Below are 16309 nucleotides of genomic sequence, written 5' to 3' on the forward strand. Positions count from 1 at the left end.
TTTTTTTTTGTCCAGGGGCCAAAGGGGGGGAAATAGGAAGGAGGGGGGATTGAAAGAAGATTTAGCAAAGCACTTTGTTCCTGATTCTTACTAATTACATTATAAATGTAATGTAGTCAAAAGCTTTCAGGAACCTTTTAGTTGACCAGAAACTCCTCTTTTAAGTACTGCCACGTATACTGCAGCGACAATAGTTGACTTTACAGATGGACCAGTGGAAAACTCTTACAGAAAAACTAAATTATGTACACTTCAAGAAGATTAAAAGTTTGGCAGATTACTACTATTCACATGCTGCTTCTGATTTTGACTCTATAATTAACAATATATTATTCCAGCTTTCCTGTTGGTAGTGGCTATTGTTATTCATATTTATAATATTTATAACATGTTGATGATGTCACAACGTGTTATAAAGCATTCAGTGTATTGTGGGTTTTACCAATATATTTAAAAAAAAATGAAAAGATTAGTATATTATTAACTTGTCTTTACCATCTTCCATTAGCAGCTAGCACAGTTAACATTAGTAATTGTAAACACTCCCTGTGTGTATTTCCTTGTCAAGGAGGAACCTTTCCTTATCTGTGATATTTCCATATCCAACATATTCCATAAGCAGCATAAAAACAATACTATAAAATATTATACAGCACAGGATTAAATTTGATTTCAGTTCTTATCAATGGTCACCTTACTTGACTGCGAATTCCAAACAGTCAGTTTGGTTAGGGTTGGGTATTAAAGGTTCTTCATTAACATTAAAAGCTAAAAACATATTCAATTGAATATTTGGACAGGACATTTTAAGATTTTCTAATGCAGTCAAACCCATACAGTTCCAGCTTTGACGACGCTGAAAACTGAGTTCATGTGTACCTTTTAGTGCTGACTCATTTCTAACTTCAATACCACTGGCTATGAAACAGCAGCAGGAGAGATGGGAACATTTGCAGCCAAATAGTCATATTGTGAGGGTGAGTTTGCTGGTGTGCTGTGGGGAGAACAAGACGAGTCATTCTTTCATTTCTTGTATCTGTTATATATTTAAAACGGAACATTTTGAGTAGAGAACCATTTCCCTGAAATTATGCACAACATTTTTCCAGTGCCAGTTGAATCCCTATAGGTTATGTTAATAAAAAGCAGATCAAATCGGACCACTGTCCTGTGATTTTAGGTGTTTGATTTTAGATGCTTACATGTCCCCTGGGCTTCAGTGGTATTTTACAAAACACTTTCTTTGCATTCAAAATCTCACTTAATGTTGTTATTCAGTACAGAGGTTAACTACTAACTTCATTTGAGGCCAGCAAAAAGAAGCTAAAATGCATTAGACCCATCACTGTGTTATCCAAGTGCATGAGTGATAAATTATATAAAAAAGGTAAGTGATTTAAAGATAAGTTTTCAAAAAAAAAACATGCAGGCAGTTGCAGAAGTATTTTAAATTGACAGATAATGCTTCATACAAAACTTCCATGAATAAAACATATTCTTCCTATAGCTGAGATCCATTTTTCCTCCATTTATCTCTTCTTCCCTCTCTATCTCTCACACGCATGATTAACCTCGGGAGGCCTTAATCAACACTGGAAATGACCCATGCTCCTTGACTTACCTCTCCCTCTCTTTCCTTTCTTTCACCTCTTCGTCTCTCCTCCTTGCTTGTCCTCCCCCACGGCTTCTTTGATAGGGCTTGACTCACCCGCTAACCCAGAAGGCAAACACAGTTTGAGGGTTAGTTTATCTCACCTGCGCAATAAATTACCTTCTGTGAAGAAACCAGAAAAAATTGCAGATCATACTGATTCATACAGGGACATTCATTATCAGTTTAAAACTGCCTTTTTTGGAAGTATTTTTTTTTTCTTCCAAAAGTGAATCTCTTTTTCCATGTGCATCATTCAGTTTCTTCCCCCTGAAAACCTTCATTCTCACAATTTTTTTTTAACATCGTACCTCTGCGGATGGCACCAGGGATAGATGTATGATCATTACTGTTCACTTGTTTCCCGCTCACAAATGTATACTCGTACCAAAGTACACAGACTCGGACAACTCTGTGAGCTGTCCAGGGTCCTGACAACTAGAAGGTAACCGCTGACAGCCAGTCACAACAGCGCCTCGTCCGTGGTACTGAAAACGAATTTGGTTCAGCTTTGAGGTCACGGATGAAATGTATAATTTGACTTGCCGGCAGCTTTTCGCTCACTGGATGCACGCATTAACACACATCAGCATCCGCTCAAGTCCACTGAGGACAGCTTTTTAATTGGTCCTTTTCACTGTAGCTAAGGTTTCAATACTTCTGGCTAAACACCCCCTGTGTGTTCAACATTTGGGTCCAATTTAGCACACCATAATCACTGACCGGCCTCCCTGAGCGTTTGCTTTGTAATTAGGGTCTTAAGCCTTTAATTATTTATTTTTTATAGCCAAAGCCAAATAAGCCAAATGTACGCCAAATTTGCACCTTTTTTAAACTGTTCTAGAGATAAACTGCAGTATTCTTATGCTTTGATCTCTTCTTAAGTTAACTTAGGGTTTAGGGTTATCACCCTAAACCATTCCCCTCGAATGATACACACACATTTTTACATAATTTTTCAAGAGGAAGAAAAGTGATGTGCAGTATCTGTATTCAACATTATTTATATTTTTAGAGACAAAACCATCCAGAGCTTTCTGATAAAACTTAAGTAGTAATGAGACTACCTAGTTGTATACTTACCTCAGTATAAATGCATCTATTCTGCACAAGCTTCACATATTAGAAGATTAGTGAAGAAACATCATGAAGATCAAGGAAAAGGGTAGACTGGTCAGAGACTCGGTCGACAATTTTTTTGATTCACTTATAAAATCTGATTGCATTTAATGCATATTAAATGCTATGTGAGGTGGAAAACTTACCCTGCACATCACCATGATTACTCCGTCCCTACGGGGAAACATGGTGGTAGCAGCCGTATCCAGTTGAGATGCTTTTATTCCTCAGAGACGGGGGAAGTGATCAGCGTAAATGGAAAGGTGGATTTCGCTAACTGTAGGGCAGTTCTCCTCTGGGCTGCAAAACCCTTTGGATTAGGATGATGGCTCACCTTCCAATAGAACATTGACCCTGAATACGTAGACAGTGCGACGATGATATGGTTCAGAAGAAAGCATGTCCGTGTGTTGGAATGGCCCAGTCAAAGTCGAGACCCAAATCTAGTTGATGTTCTGTGGCAAGACTTGAAGGTTGATATTTACACATTATCTCTATTCATTGTGAGTAAGCATGAGCTATTTTTTGCAGATAATAATGGGTAACAATTGCACTCTCTAAATGTGCAAAAGCTGGGAGAGACTAGCAGCTGTAATTGCAGCTAAAGATGATTGTACAAATAATGAACTCAGGGGGTTGATTGCAAATGCACACAACACAATTCCAGACCGGTATGTAAAAATAATGCCAAAAATATGTATTCTTTCATATTGCACCTCACAATAACACACTACTTAGCCTTTCACATAACATCCTAATAGAGTACATAGAAATTTTCTGATTGCAAAAGTGAAAAATTTAAAAGGTTTTGGAGGAAAAATTTCTCCTGTGAGGCTCTGTAGATATTTCTAAGCTTTAAGATGCATATATGATGCACATGTTTGAATTTATTCACTCATCATTCCTCAACTGAATTCAATGCATTTTAACAGCAATGCACCCCTTCAACTTAAGCCTTCATAAATGTGTTGTCTACTTCTGTCTCTCTCTTTCCCAAATCATCTTCATCTCCTCTTTCTCGGTGTGTCATGTTGCAGGTATCAGTGGTCAGTATCCTCTGGTTCAAAATGTCACCGTGACGGAGGGCCTAATGGCAAACCTGACCTGCCGCGTGGAGTATAATGACAACACCTCCCTCCAGTGGTCGAACCCAGCACAGCAGACCCTTTTTTTTGGGGACAAGAAAGGTGAGTTGAGGACTCGCAACACACATTGACACCCACATGAGAGGCGCAGAGCATTCCCTGTTTTAATGTAGGCTTGTGTTGGCAGATAAACTGACAAAATAATCCTTTCTTTTTCATGTGTGCTTGTCACTGGAACAAAGCGCCAGTCCCCCAATTTTACTGTTTGTGTTTTCTGGTGTGTTCTCTATTTTCACAACAGGGGTATTGCAGTCCAGACAAAAACACACATGCCTTTAAAAATCTGTAAAGCCTTTCATCTGGTGATAGATGATGTGAGGCTATTATTATCCATAGCTTATCCTTAAATCTTACATGGAGAGAGAGAATGAAAGAGAGAGAGGGAGCAATGGAGATATAGAACGAGAGAGAGCGAGATAAACACTGAAGCATGCAGAAATACCCAGGTGAAGAGCAGTTGAGGGTGAGAACTGATATGACCATCTCTGTTTCTGACTTGTTCGCGCAGAGCAGAGAAACCAGCAGGGGGTTTAACCTGCCATGAGCAATGTAGGGAGTTCAGTGTTTCTTTTTTGTGCATGACCCATTTTATCTCAAAGTAGGAATTGTTTATTGGAGCACATTTGTGAAGATGCCAAGAGCAGCTTTAATGGCTTCCATCAGATTTCTGACGTTTTATCCTCAATCAGTCTGAAGGTTGACTGTGTTTTAAAAGCTGAACTCACAAAACTATGTTTTATTTTTATTTGAATAAAAATAAAACAATAATCTGAAATTTAAAGTGTCGTTAGACATTGGATCATCAGGACATCCCACACAATAACAGTAACATATTCTAGTTTAAATAATAAAATCCAAATCAGATAAGCAGTGCATTGAGCAGTGAAATATGTTGCTATAATTATTAAATTACAGATTTTGTGTTTGGCATTAAATTGGTTGGAACGGTTGGTCCCTGCTGTTTCCAAAATTTTGAGTAGGTCTGCTTTCCAAATAGAAGAGGTCAACACAATATTAAAAAATAAAATTAAGTAAAAAGTCTCATTTCGTAGACTTCTTCCAAGCGTAAAGAATTTTAATTTTCATTTCTTCTCTGGGTTTTTTTTTATTCATCTTTTGGTTCCAAATGAAAGTATTTTTTTTTCCCTCTTAAACATGCTATAATTTCTAGAAGATGTATTCATCCCAAACAAAATCACAAGAAAGGACCAAAACAAATCCTGACCAAAGCATTTCCAACACAAATACTGGCTTAACAATACTTATGTTACCAGGTGTATTTGCAGATAATGCACTGTGTGTAATAATTACCAGATAACATCCTAAAAACTCTGCAATTCAGTAATAACCTTGCTCCATTACCTGACAAATACCCTTCAAAGTGACACACAAGCAAAGTGCAGATGTGACTGGAAGCAACCAGCAATTTAGTGGCTAATAGGTAAAAAGGGTTTATTTTTGACCTTTCACACCTTCTTAGTAAAGTCCTCATAAATGGAATTCATGGCACTTATTTTGTCAGGTCATAGCAGCTGAAATAATTGTGCCCTGTGCGTGTCTCAGCTGTATTAGTTGAGTGTAATAGAGTATGAATCACACTCTCTTATAAGTGTCTGGATTAAGCACGTATGGGATTTACACAGTCTTCTTCCATTATCCTGCAGCCCGCTGGGCTTCCTCGTCCAGTTCCATGTGTGTGTCCATTTCGCATGTTTCTGATTGTGTCCAACTGTGTCATTGCTGGTGTGGATCTTTTGCATATTGGCAGCGAACGCATGCAGCTGGAAAGCATTTTGGTTCACATTTTCACTTACATGCCTCTTTTCTTAAAATGCGGCACTAAAAAGCTCCATTGAACATCAAATTCGACAGTTGATGTTCTCTGCAGGTTATTCCATATCACACCAGGGGTCGAGCTTGGGGGTCTATTTCATGGCATTTCCAGTGCTGAGCTCTGAGATTGAAAATGAAAAACTTGCCAAGGACTCTTGTATTATCAGAATAGCAAAGGGGATAGTACTGAGATTCCAGAACTGTAATGCTCCTTTTTTGGGATGGTGATGTATTTATGTCTGCGTGTGTGTGTGTGTGTGTAAGTTCTTTGGGGGGTTCTCTTTCTGATCATGGTGAGTTCAGATGCACATGGTGATGGGAGCATAGAGATTATGAATGTTTTCAAAAGTGCCACAGGCGATGTGAGAAGAGAACGCAGTCTCAGCTGCAAGCGCCTTTGAGCACATGAGATTTCAGATTAATTTTCTTTGCTGTCTGTTGGGAGGAAGAAGATGGGGGATTAGGCCAAGCTGCTCGAAAACACCATCCAAACTCACCAAGTTTCTGCATATTTCCCTCTGTAGCAATTGAAAAGTTTCTTTGCTTTTGCAGTGTAGCAAACATGTAATATTTCTTTTGTCATAAAAATGAACATTTGATGTGTTATTGGTAGCTGTTAATAACTTCATGGGTGAAGTAGAAATTGTTGTTATTGCATAAAAGTTCCACATTGCAATGGACTTTGTAAAAAAAATTATCTGATAGAAAAACACTTTTTTAAAATAAAAACTGAAGATGCATTAAAAAGCTGTTCCTGTGCAAATGGACCCCATTCAATATGCAGGAGGACAGAGGAGACTTGTAAAAATAGACTCTGGTGTTTCACAAATGACTTAGGGACTAAGACTAAGAACTAAGGACTAAGACAAAAACTGTTCCAGCAAGCAATGTGTCATGAAGCTAATTTTGAAATTATTGTTTGGTTCCTAGTGCTGAACTGGTCTGCCACCCACCTTGGAGTAGCATAAGACAGCTCACCTGCATTTGATCAGTGCCTATTGAACATCAGTAAATTGAAAGAGCTTGCCGTGGTTTTTCCACATGATCTCTTGTTAAAAACCAACCAAGCTCACAAAGGCGACCACGACTGCTGCAAAAATAATGTCTTCCCACGCCCAACCCCACTGTACTTAATAACAACGCCACAAGGCAAGGTCATTTCAATAGAACAGGAACTCCCACACCTACTTAATGAACATCTAGCCACACTGCCCGCAGGATGTAGGTACAGGACAGTGGCCCATATGGAAGAAACCTGATTCATTACATAATTACATCCCTTAACGACAGACCCCTTTAAATAAGATCACAACTGTTTTATGTACAACATTGGATGTATGGTGTTGTTTATTGCTGTTGTGTTGTGCCTGTTGTGAATCATTTGTGTCAAACATGCAACGATGTGAAAAACAAAAGATTGTCTTGGTGACAATTAATTTTACTTTATTGAGTTTATCATAAGATTCAGCCTTCTGTTGACTCTACAGTACTGGGTGCATTGGCATGTTTCATATTGCAAAGTAAAAACACATGCAACCGCTGTTTGTGCTGCATAGTGCCCCGTAGAGCATCAGTATAAGCATATTGTTTTTTCAAACACAAACTCGCACAACTGTCTACATTACAGCTCTTTGAGTGTGCCAGTTTTACGGCTGTTGTTGTTTAATGTCAGGGCTCAGACCCACCTCTAAGTCATTTAGTCGGATGAAAGAGATTCCTCTTGTCTCCCATCCTCTCAAAGGCGCTGTCTGTGGAGAGAGTTGTTTGAATTTCAAATAAGTCATTGTCCCAAAAGCAGCCAATTTTGTCCTTTCCATCACTCTCCACTGAGGAACTTAAGCTGGGCTTTGACAGACCGAGGGAGATGAGCGCTGGGCAAAAGGGATTCTCTCTTTTATAAGATTCAAAAGAGGCTAATATCTCGTTACAAATTGCTCTTTTGGTTTCATGTAATTCAGGACTTGATAATAGCTTTATTTCCTGGCTGGAGAAATTTTCCAATGAGGCATAATTAGAATTTCTTCAATATTCTTATTCTAGAAAGAGCCTATGTTTAATTACTTTTCAGGCTAAATTTACAGACCCATTTAGTAGACCCATCATGTTTGAGCACCAGCTGAGGTGTGACACTGAAATTACTTATTCAGCTTAGCTACAGTAATTTGCTGTCCATTTATTCACATGATTACTCTTTTAACACTGACATCTGTATTTTCATTTTCAGTCTGTCTTATTCTTTTTTTTTTTTTTCCAGCCTCAGTTAGCTGTCCACCTCTGCCTTCAAGAGGCTGGCTGGGTTGTAAATTAGTTCATATGTATTTACCATTTAAGGGGTTGCATTTTGAAACAACTTATTTTGCCTTGAGAGGTTACAGATGTAATAAATAAAACAGTGATGAGGTCTGCTGCTTTGGTAGGTACAGCTTTTGCTACATCCCAATAAACTGGAAATATGACGGACCACAAATGGAGGAGTTGAATGCAGAACATCGGCAAAGAGGTTCAACTGCTGAAAACGGCGAGAATCTGCCACGATCACTTTTATTCCAGCAAACAAGAACATTTTCTATCAATCCTTTCGTCAAACATCGTCATCATAACAAAATATTTTATTTTGGGATGGTAAAGTAATAAATTCCAAGATTTATTACTTTACCATCCCTCAGACATAGACAACGAAATGAATCATGTAAAAACTTTTTTTTTAATAGATAGTACTTTTAATTATTTATGTAGTATCAAAATGCAGTTATTGTGAAAAGAAATAACTATTCATTAATACTTAAGAAATATCAATTACATTTATTGTAGCACAATTAAATGTTATGATTTATAATCACAAAGTAAAGAGATATTTACAAAAAACAAATATCACCCACTGTCTCATTATGACACAAACATAGCGAAACAGTGGAAAAAATAATCATAAAAAATACCGGTAAATCCTCTCATGGCATATCGGGATAATACACATAAAAGTGGTTTCCCTGTCCATGACAAATAATATATATATATTTTTTTTTTTAGTAAAAATAGTTTATTCACATGATCAACTCTACTTTCACCTTTTATCTGAACAGTTTGAACTTTACTAAGATAGATATTGAAAAATGGTGCATCTAGATTTAATCCAAAAATGAATGCATCCAAACAGCTCTTTCAATGCACTCTCACCGCAATGACAGTACAAGATCTGATTCAAAAGGTTTACCAAGGTTTATGTTACTTTAGGTTTTTTATTTGAATCCTATGAAAATAATTGGTTCTGCTGTATAATAAAAATGTAAATTAAAAATAGCAATAATGTGTTAATGGTGTTGGAAAAAAAATCTAAAATGCCCTCTGTGCTCCACTTGCGGTCATCTCTGCCAGTATGCATCATGCCATCTGCAGATTGATTGAATCTGTTTAAACATTAAGATTAGTGTTATGGGTGAACAGCTAAGGGCCAATTGCTCGATTTTTGGCCCCCTGAGCTGCTGAATATGAAACCATTCAAGTCCTTAGATGTCAAATATTCAGCTGTCTAAATCAATTTTCTGCCTGTTTGTGGTTGTGTGAGCATGCGCGTATATGTGTGTAGGTTGGTAAGTGCACGCATACATGTGTGCACGTGGAATGTCAAGCATTCCAGCCTTCCACCATGAGTCCTTGAAAGCTTCGCTGCATTCAGTGGATCCATGCCTGAGCAATTTAGAGGATAGGCTTTAAAAGTTTTCCAAAGTAAATACCAAAATAAGGAAAAACTGGCAGACTTTTTTCTTATTAAGCAGATAACAGAAGTTTCTCTCGGAACATAATCTTAGCAGGGGGCAAAAAATTTTTTTAGACCACTGACTTTCATTTCTCCTTCTTGGAATAGTGCCTTGGTGAAACATCCTTTCCTATCGGCCTGAGGATTGGTATGGGGTTCTCTCTGATAGAAAAACACTTGACTGTAAATCTCCAAAGATCCCCTACAAGACACCTCTCTTCAAGACAAGGACCATAAAACATGAGTGGTGAAAAAAAAAAGAAAAAAAAAAAGAAAAATGAGACGAGATGTAGGCGTTGGTGGGATAAAGGAGAGGAATTAAAGATGCATTTTATGAGAGAGCTTGCAAAAGCTTTTATCACCTATAGAAGAAACTTTTTTTGACCTTGAGATTGCTTCTGTGCCGTTTCTATTTGGGGAATGTCTTTGTCTGAATGAAACAGTTACTTTTTCATTAAAAAGAAAGAAATACACTAGATCTTCTTATTTGCGTTTTCATTGTGCTCATCCAAACAGACATTATAATTACTAAAAGAAAAGGTCTGTGAATGTGTTGCTTATGTTGTATCTTGCAAATCAGAAAATCTGGTGTCAGGCAAATGTCAGCTCTGTTTGTACTACAAAGCAGGTTAGAGGTTGCATCTTCAAATAAAGCAACAGATCCAGTTAGTATTGCGTGCATTAGTACAACTACTTAATCACTCACAGGGATCTTCCTTAGATAAACAGGAATATTTTCCTGCTTTTAGACACTGGCTTAATCTGTCTCACTGGGAAGAGAGCACAGAGCTAAAAAGAAACCTTTTGTGGAAGAAGGTCTTCTGGTCAAAAAGACAAACTTTTATGAATATGTGCAAAAGCTTTGTGTGGCACATCACCCCAAATATACCATCCCAACTGTGAAACATGCTGGTAACCACATCTTGGTGTGGTGTGGTTTTTTTCAGGAAGGATAGGGAAGCTAAGTCAGATGGTTTTAATCTAAATGCAGGGTAATCCTGATGAAAACAATTTTACAGGCTGCAGTTGTCTGTAAACTGGTGCAGTTGAACAGTGCTAAATATGCTGCGCTACAAAGTACAAATGGTTTTGATAAAAACATTCCTATGTGGTAGAATGGCCCAGTTAAAGTCCAGGCCTAAATGCGGTTTAGAATCAGTGCCAATTAGTGGAGATTGATGTTTGCATATGTTCTCCATCCAATCTGTCTGAACTTGAATCCTTTTACAAAGGAAAATGGTCAAAATAATACAGTTGGTAGATGAAGTGGTAAACAGACTTACACAAATATAATTGCAACCCTGCTAAATATTAACTTTTTTTATTGTAAAAGATACGTGTAATTTTCCTTCCACTTCAAATTTGTATTATTTTATGTTCATCTATCCCACAGTATCAAACTAAAATATATTAAAGGCTAAGACTGTATTGGGGCCAAGTATGAGAAGTTAAATGAGTATGAATTATTTTGCAAGCCTCTGAATTCCCCCTCCGAAATGTTCTTTACTTTGTAGACCAAGGCATCTGGTCTCCTGCTGCAGTCTTGAGCTCAGGAGAAAAAAAAAAAATGCTAAAAAAAATACTATTGAGTTGATGGGCAAAAGCTGTCTCCTCAGTGACCTGCTTCTCACAAGGACTTAATGAAGTGGGGCTGGTGACGGTGTCCCACTGAACTCCACACGGCAGGGAGAGACTGATGAAAGAAAATCATCTCTGTCACAGGAAAGAAAAATCTCTGCAAGCCAATTACCGTATGGAGAATGGCACATTTTACATATCACACAGCCTGCTTTATCTCAGCAACGTACAACAGGTAAAGGAGGTTGAGGAACGACTCAAGCTACAGAATGCATATGAAACTATTCAGTGAGGATTGTTTCTGTTTGCTTTGCTCTCCTTCTATCTCTCTTACAAACACACACATGCGTACACGCGCAGACAAATTCAATGCCGAGATGGGTTGTTGACAAGGGAAAGAGAGCGTCCGCATCCAAACAGAGACAGCTGAATGTATATTTTGAAATTTGCACTTTTCTCATTATAAAACTGTGTCACTTGAATGAGCAAACACCTGCCAAGGTTCTGTCCTAATGCACGCTGTCCCTAGATAGATGAAGGGACGGGGAGGAGGGACATGGGAGAAAGCTGGAAAGGAAAGGGCAGATGGGAAAAGAAAGAGAGATTATAAAAGAATGGAGGGAAGTGTGCAAATATGTTTGACAGAAAAGGAGTCATGACTGCATTGTGCATGCATTTGTTATTCATGTCTGTACAAGCCAGATGTAGAAATGTAATTAACACCCAACACACACACATGCTTAGAACCATTTTTCTATATTTTAATAACAAGGACAGAGTTTTTGCGGAAGACTGATTGATAAGTATCCAATTTAAATGTATAGACATGTGACAAAAAATAAGGGCTAAAAAGGCTAAGCTTGCATAGTGATAATTTAATAAGTAATTGTTTTTTTGTATTTTAAAGTAATACCTCATTACAATATTGTTAACAGCCCTTTTATTTCACTGACAATGGAAGATAAACTCTAAAACTACTCTAGAGTCTGGCATTGACTTACAGATGTAACGGCAGATTTACATGGAAACACCCTTACTTTATTATTGACTCAAGTGGTATTTGTTTGGCAATAATAATAATAATAATAATAATAATAATAATAATAATAATAATAATAATAATAAATGCACTAATGATGACAGAAGCAAAGTAGTCTGTACTGATATAGATGAATCATGACTTCTCTGAAGCCTAATGCACACACAGAAACAATGAAAGATGGAGCTGCATTATGAGCAAGCTCTTCAAAAACCTGACAGGCCTTGATGGTCCACAAAATGTTCTAAACGTCCTCATATTTAAACCTGTATAAATATTGGTATTTCTTAACACCAACAAGTTAGGAAGGAAAACCTTGTAACAACAGCTTAAACATCTTTCTTTGTTTATAAGAAAAAAAGAAAATTAAGTTTACACAATTGAAATCTATTACAAGAAGATCTGCTGTAAATTTGCTTATTTATCTTACAAATCATCTTTAGGAATTTTCAGACATTTTAAACAGGTCACATTTTGTATTTGTTAAGATGGTTTTATTGCTCGCAGGCAGAGCAGATTGTAAGTTTGCACGTACTACTTTGTGCTGGTGTATGCACTCTCCATTGACCATGAGATTATTTAAAACAATGTGTCAGATGTAGGGGGCAAAATGTACAGCAGCAATGCTTAGGTGGTAAAGAAAAAAAATGACATTGCAAAGTAATTGTTTTTGTACATTCAATTAATTGAATCTCTTTTAAGATAAGAAATAATGCAATTAAGAGACAAGGAAGAGTATAACTTTCTGGCTCTTTCTGAGTCAAAACCAACATTAGGGATTTTAGATGTACACAGAGGAAACAGACTGTTGGTTACTGTTCACGCTTTGTTTTCATTACCTTCTCAGCAATGATTGTATCTTAATATCCTATACAGCATGTTTGTATCATTACAGTTAGCATCAGTGAGGCTGCCAGTTCACTGAACATGTTCCATAGGAATAAAAATGTCACTTCTAATTTAAAGGAAACGAGCCATCTCTGACCTTCTCTCTTTGCAGCTTCCTTTAGTCTCAGTTGTTTCCCCTTTCAACGTTGTGCCTCTGTTCTCACCCTCAGCAGATTTTTAAAAAGAGATAGCTGACACTTGCCCTCTCTGTTCTGTCCATTTCTGTTTGGGAAAAGAGCATCGTGTGGCTTTGGTGTCGCGGTCGTTTACACGCTGCTATCTGATCGGAGTTGGCTGCATTCAGGGAAACTTTAACGGAGCCAGCAGTCATCAGCACTTGTAATTAGATGGAAAATCTTTGTGCATCCACAGGCTTTTGAAGAAAAGTGAAACCACTTTGGCAAACTTGTACCTGTCGAGTCTTGAGGTGCTTTGAGTTGATAAGATTTATGCACTTAAATGTTTAATATATGGCTCTTTCTTAATGCATGTAAATACCAAGATCTATGTACTTTGCAAGCAACAGAATCTACAAAGGTGTATTGGCCATTTGTTGGAGAGACAAATCAGACTTTGATGTTAACAAATGCATCTTTACTTTCCGTCCATCTTTATAAGAGACAAAAGCTGGAGCTCATTGAGCAGAAAATATGGTTGTACATCCAGTAAATAATCTGTCAAATACAAATGTGCTATTCTTTGATGTTGACAACAACACTATCCTTCATGAAAACACTGAAGACTGTTAGTGCTAATGGTTTGTAATGGATGGCAGACTGCTGCAGTTGCTGATGAATAGCAACGGATGCTTTCCTCCTTTCTGGCTGCTCTGTCAATACCCAACCTTTCACTTTGCAGAGTGTGGAGCAGAGGTTATACTGCTAAGGCCCTGTTTGCTTTTACTTACAGTGTTCACATGAAAGCCCAATGTGCTAAAAGCATGTGAGTCTTCAGTTCTTATTATTTTAATGTATATTTAAAGTCTTCAGTCTTTACTGGCATATAGAAAACGGTCTGTCAACCCCCAAGCCTAAGCAAACTGTTAAAATAGCCAGCCTATCACCTATTTACTAGTCTGACCCACTTTGGTTGAAATAACATCAGTAAGACACTTGTTGTTGCCATTTGCCAGTCTCTAAGGAAAATGGCCTAAGGAAAGTTTTACTGTGAGATGTTTGAGGGGTTTCTTGCATGTAATGCCTGTTTCAAGTCATCCCACAGCATCTCACTGAGATCTAGATCTGGGCTTCAACTCACAAAGTCCTTGGTGGATTTAATGGTATCTTTTTTCATTCTTATGTTGCAAGGTCCAGTTCTGCTCCAGCTTGATTTATTTATTTATTTTTTTTAATTACAGGTGGTCTCACATTTTTTGTTACTATTCTAATTTTGGACTCCTTAGTGTGTTTAGCACTTTCAGAAGTCATTGTCTTTGTCTACATTCAATTGGGAATTTATGTTTTACCCAGAAAGCGAATAATTTCTATTGTCACATCTTTTCTCTCAGAAAAATGTGGTTCTTCTTGGATTCCTTCCACACCCACTGTTGGCATTTTCTGAACTTGAATCTTATTTAAAAAGTCAGTGGAAGAATTTAATGATATAGGTGGCGGAGGGCTTCTGGTCAAAGACTTGGAGCTCATCATCCACTCATCAAAACAACACTAGAAAAAGGCTAAAAGATGGCCAGTGATTATAAGAATGGTTTGATTGCTGTAATGCTAATAGAGTTTCCCACTGATTAGTGAGGACATATTCTTCATTCTGTGTTAAATGACAATGGTCCTCAAGTTCATAAGCAATTGTATTTTTAATTGGCCTTGACATTTGGATGCTGGTGATGACTCGTATAAGTTTATTATATTTTTCTATTGTTACACTACATAGTGCTGTGTCATCCAAGCTTGTCAAGTCACCAAGTTCATTTTTGTATTTTTCGATTTCAGTAGACCAACAGGACCGAATACTCTTTCTGTTTCTCTGTTTCTGGATGTCTCATAAATTGCTTCTCTAAAAGAAGCGTTGAGGAGAGGCGAAGATGAAGGCAGGGTAGCATTGAGACAGCTAGTGAGCCAGTAAATGCATTTTCTGACATTTGGCTGCTCATAGTTCCTTGCCCAAAGCAAATAAGAAAACAGTTGAATTGAAGCATTGTTTAACTTGCGCAGGTTAGTGAAGCCGCTGGAGTAGACAGAATTAGGTCTTGGGGTGGGAGGAAGCAGAAAAAGTGCTACTCAAGCAGGATAGACGGAGTTTGCGACCAGAGTGAGCTTCAGTAATCTTGTATTTTTGTCTTTTGCAAGCATACAACATGGAACATATACACATCTTTTTCAAGATGGGCTTCTTCATTAAGTGAGCTGGCAGTGCATTTGACTAAAACTAACTCTGTGGTCTTGCTTTGATGACCGTGTGTATTCATTCGTGCACAGAAGCAGAAATGGACTGTCACAGGTGTAAAGCCTAAAGATATATCATGTGCTTACAGTATATCAACATGTCACGCCTGTTCAGAGTCGGTGCACGGCGTGCAGAGATAACCGGTGTTGCGAGGAACAAGAAGGGACAGAACAAATGCAGTAATAAATGAGAGTGAGCAGATGTCGTTTAGTCAGACTGATTCCAACTCTTTTGCCATTTACTGTAGGGGATAGGCCTGGATGCAGCAAAGCAATTTTTAGCATCCCATGACTGACTGAGACGACATCACACTTTTTGCTATTTTTCCTCCATATGTGTTCACTCTGTGAACGCTGCAGCAAGCATGTTACAATGAAAATACTTCTATAATGTCTGATTCTTGATCTTAACTGGGAGTGAATAAATAGAAAAACTCTGTTTTTGAGAAGATGGTCCAAAATTAATTGTTCTCATTTCAGATTTTTTTTTTTTTTTTTTGCGCTTTACTTTGACCCCAAATTTAAAATAAAGTGTTCTTTCCTGATCTTTTCATACTCGGCTTGTTTTGGCAAGAAGAGTAACCTTCATGAACTTGTGAGCACAAGCAAATCTCTTTTGAAATAAGAGAGTGATTAGAGGAATATTGTGATGTGGAAAATGTGCAGAGGGCAGCAACAGTACTCTGAGTTTTCAATAATGAGGCAGTTTATGTCTTCATCTTCAAGATGCCTGTTGCGTTTTATCCTGCTAATGACACATTAAAGCTTTAATTTAAACAGTAAACTTGCATCTACTTTTCAGAAATTGTCTGCAGTTTATTGGTCTTAGACAAACATTCACACACTTGTGGTACTGATGCTACTTAATATGATATAATGCTGCAAATAAGAGTCAATTCTGTT

At 37.6% G+C, this 16309-nt stretch overlaps 1 protein-coding gene across 1 annotated transcript in view; it reads left to right on the forward strand.

The window, feature by feature from the left end:
- The window catches only part of LOC106963968 (cell adhesion molecule 2-like), a gene marked incomplete at its 3' end in the record, with an annotated part of 59698 nt that overhangs the window by 14969 nt on the left and 28420 nt on the right, over window positions 1-16309 (forward strand). The window contains exon 2 of the mRNA XM_015059169.1: window positions 3808-3957. Within this exon, the coding sequence (XP_014914655.1) occupies window positions 3808-3957 (150 nt within the window). The remainder of the gene's footprint in view (window positions 1-3807; window positions 3958-16309) is intronic.

The sequence above is a fragment of the Poecilia latipinna genome, unplaced genomic scaffold (genome assembly GCF_001443285.1).
Source record: "Poecilia latipinna isolate Pla-1442-1.1 unplaced genomic scaffold, P_latipinna-1.0 Scaffold1607, whole genome shotgun sequence".
In the NCBI taxonomy this organism is placed as follows: Eukaryota; Metazoa; Chordata; class Actinopteri; order Cyprinodontiformes; family Poeciliidae; genus Poecilia; species Poecilia latipinna.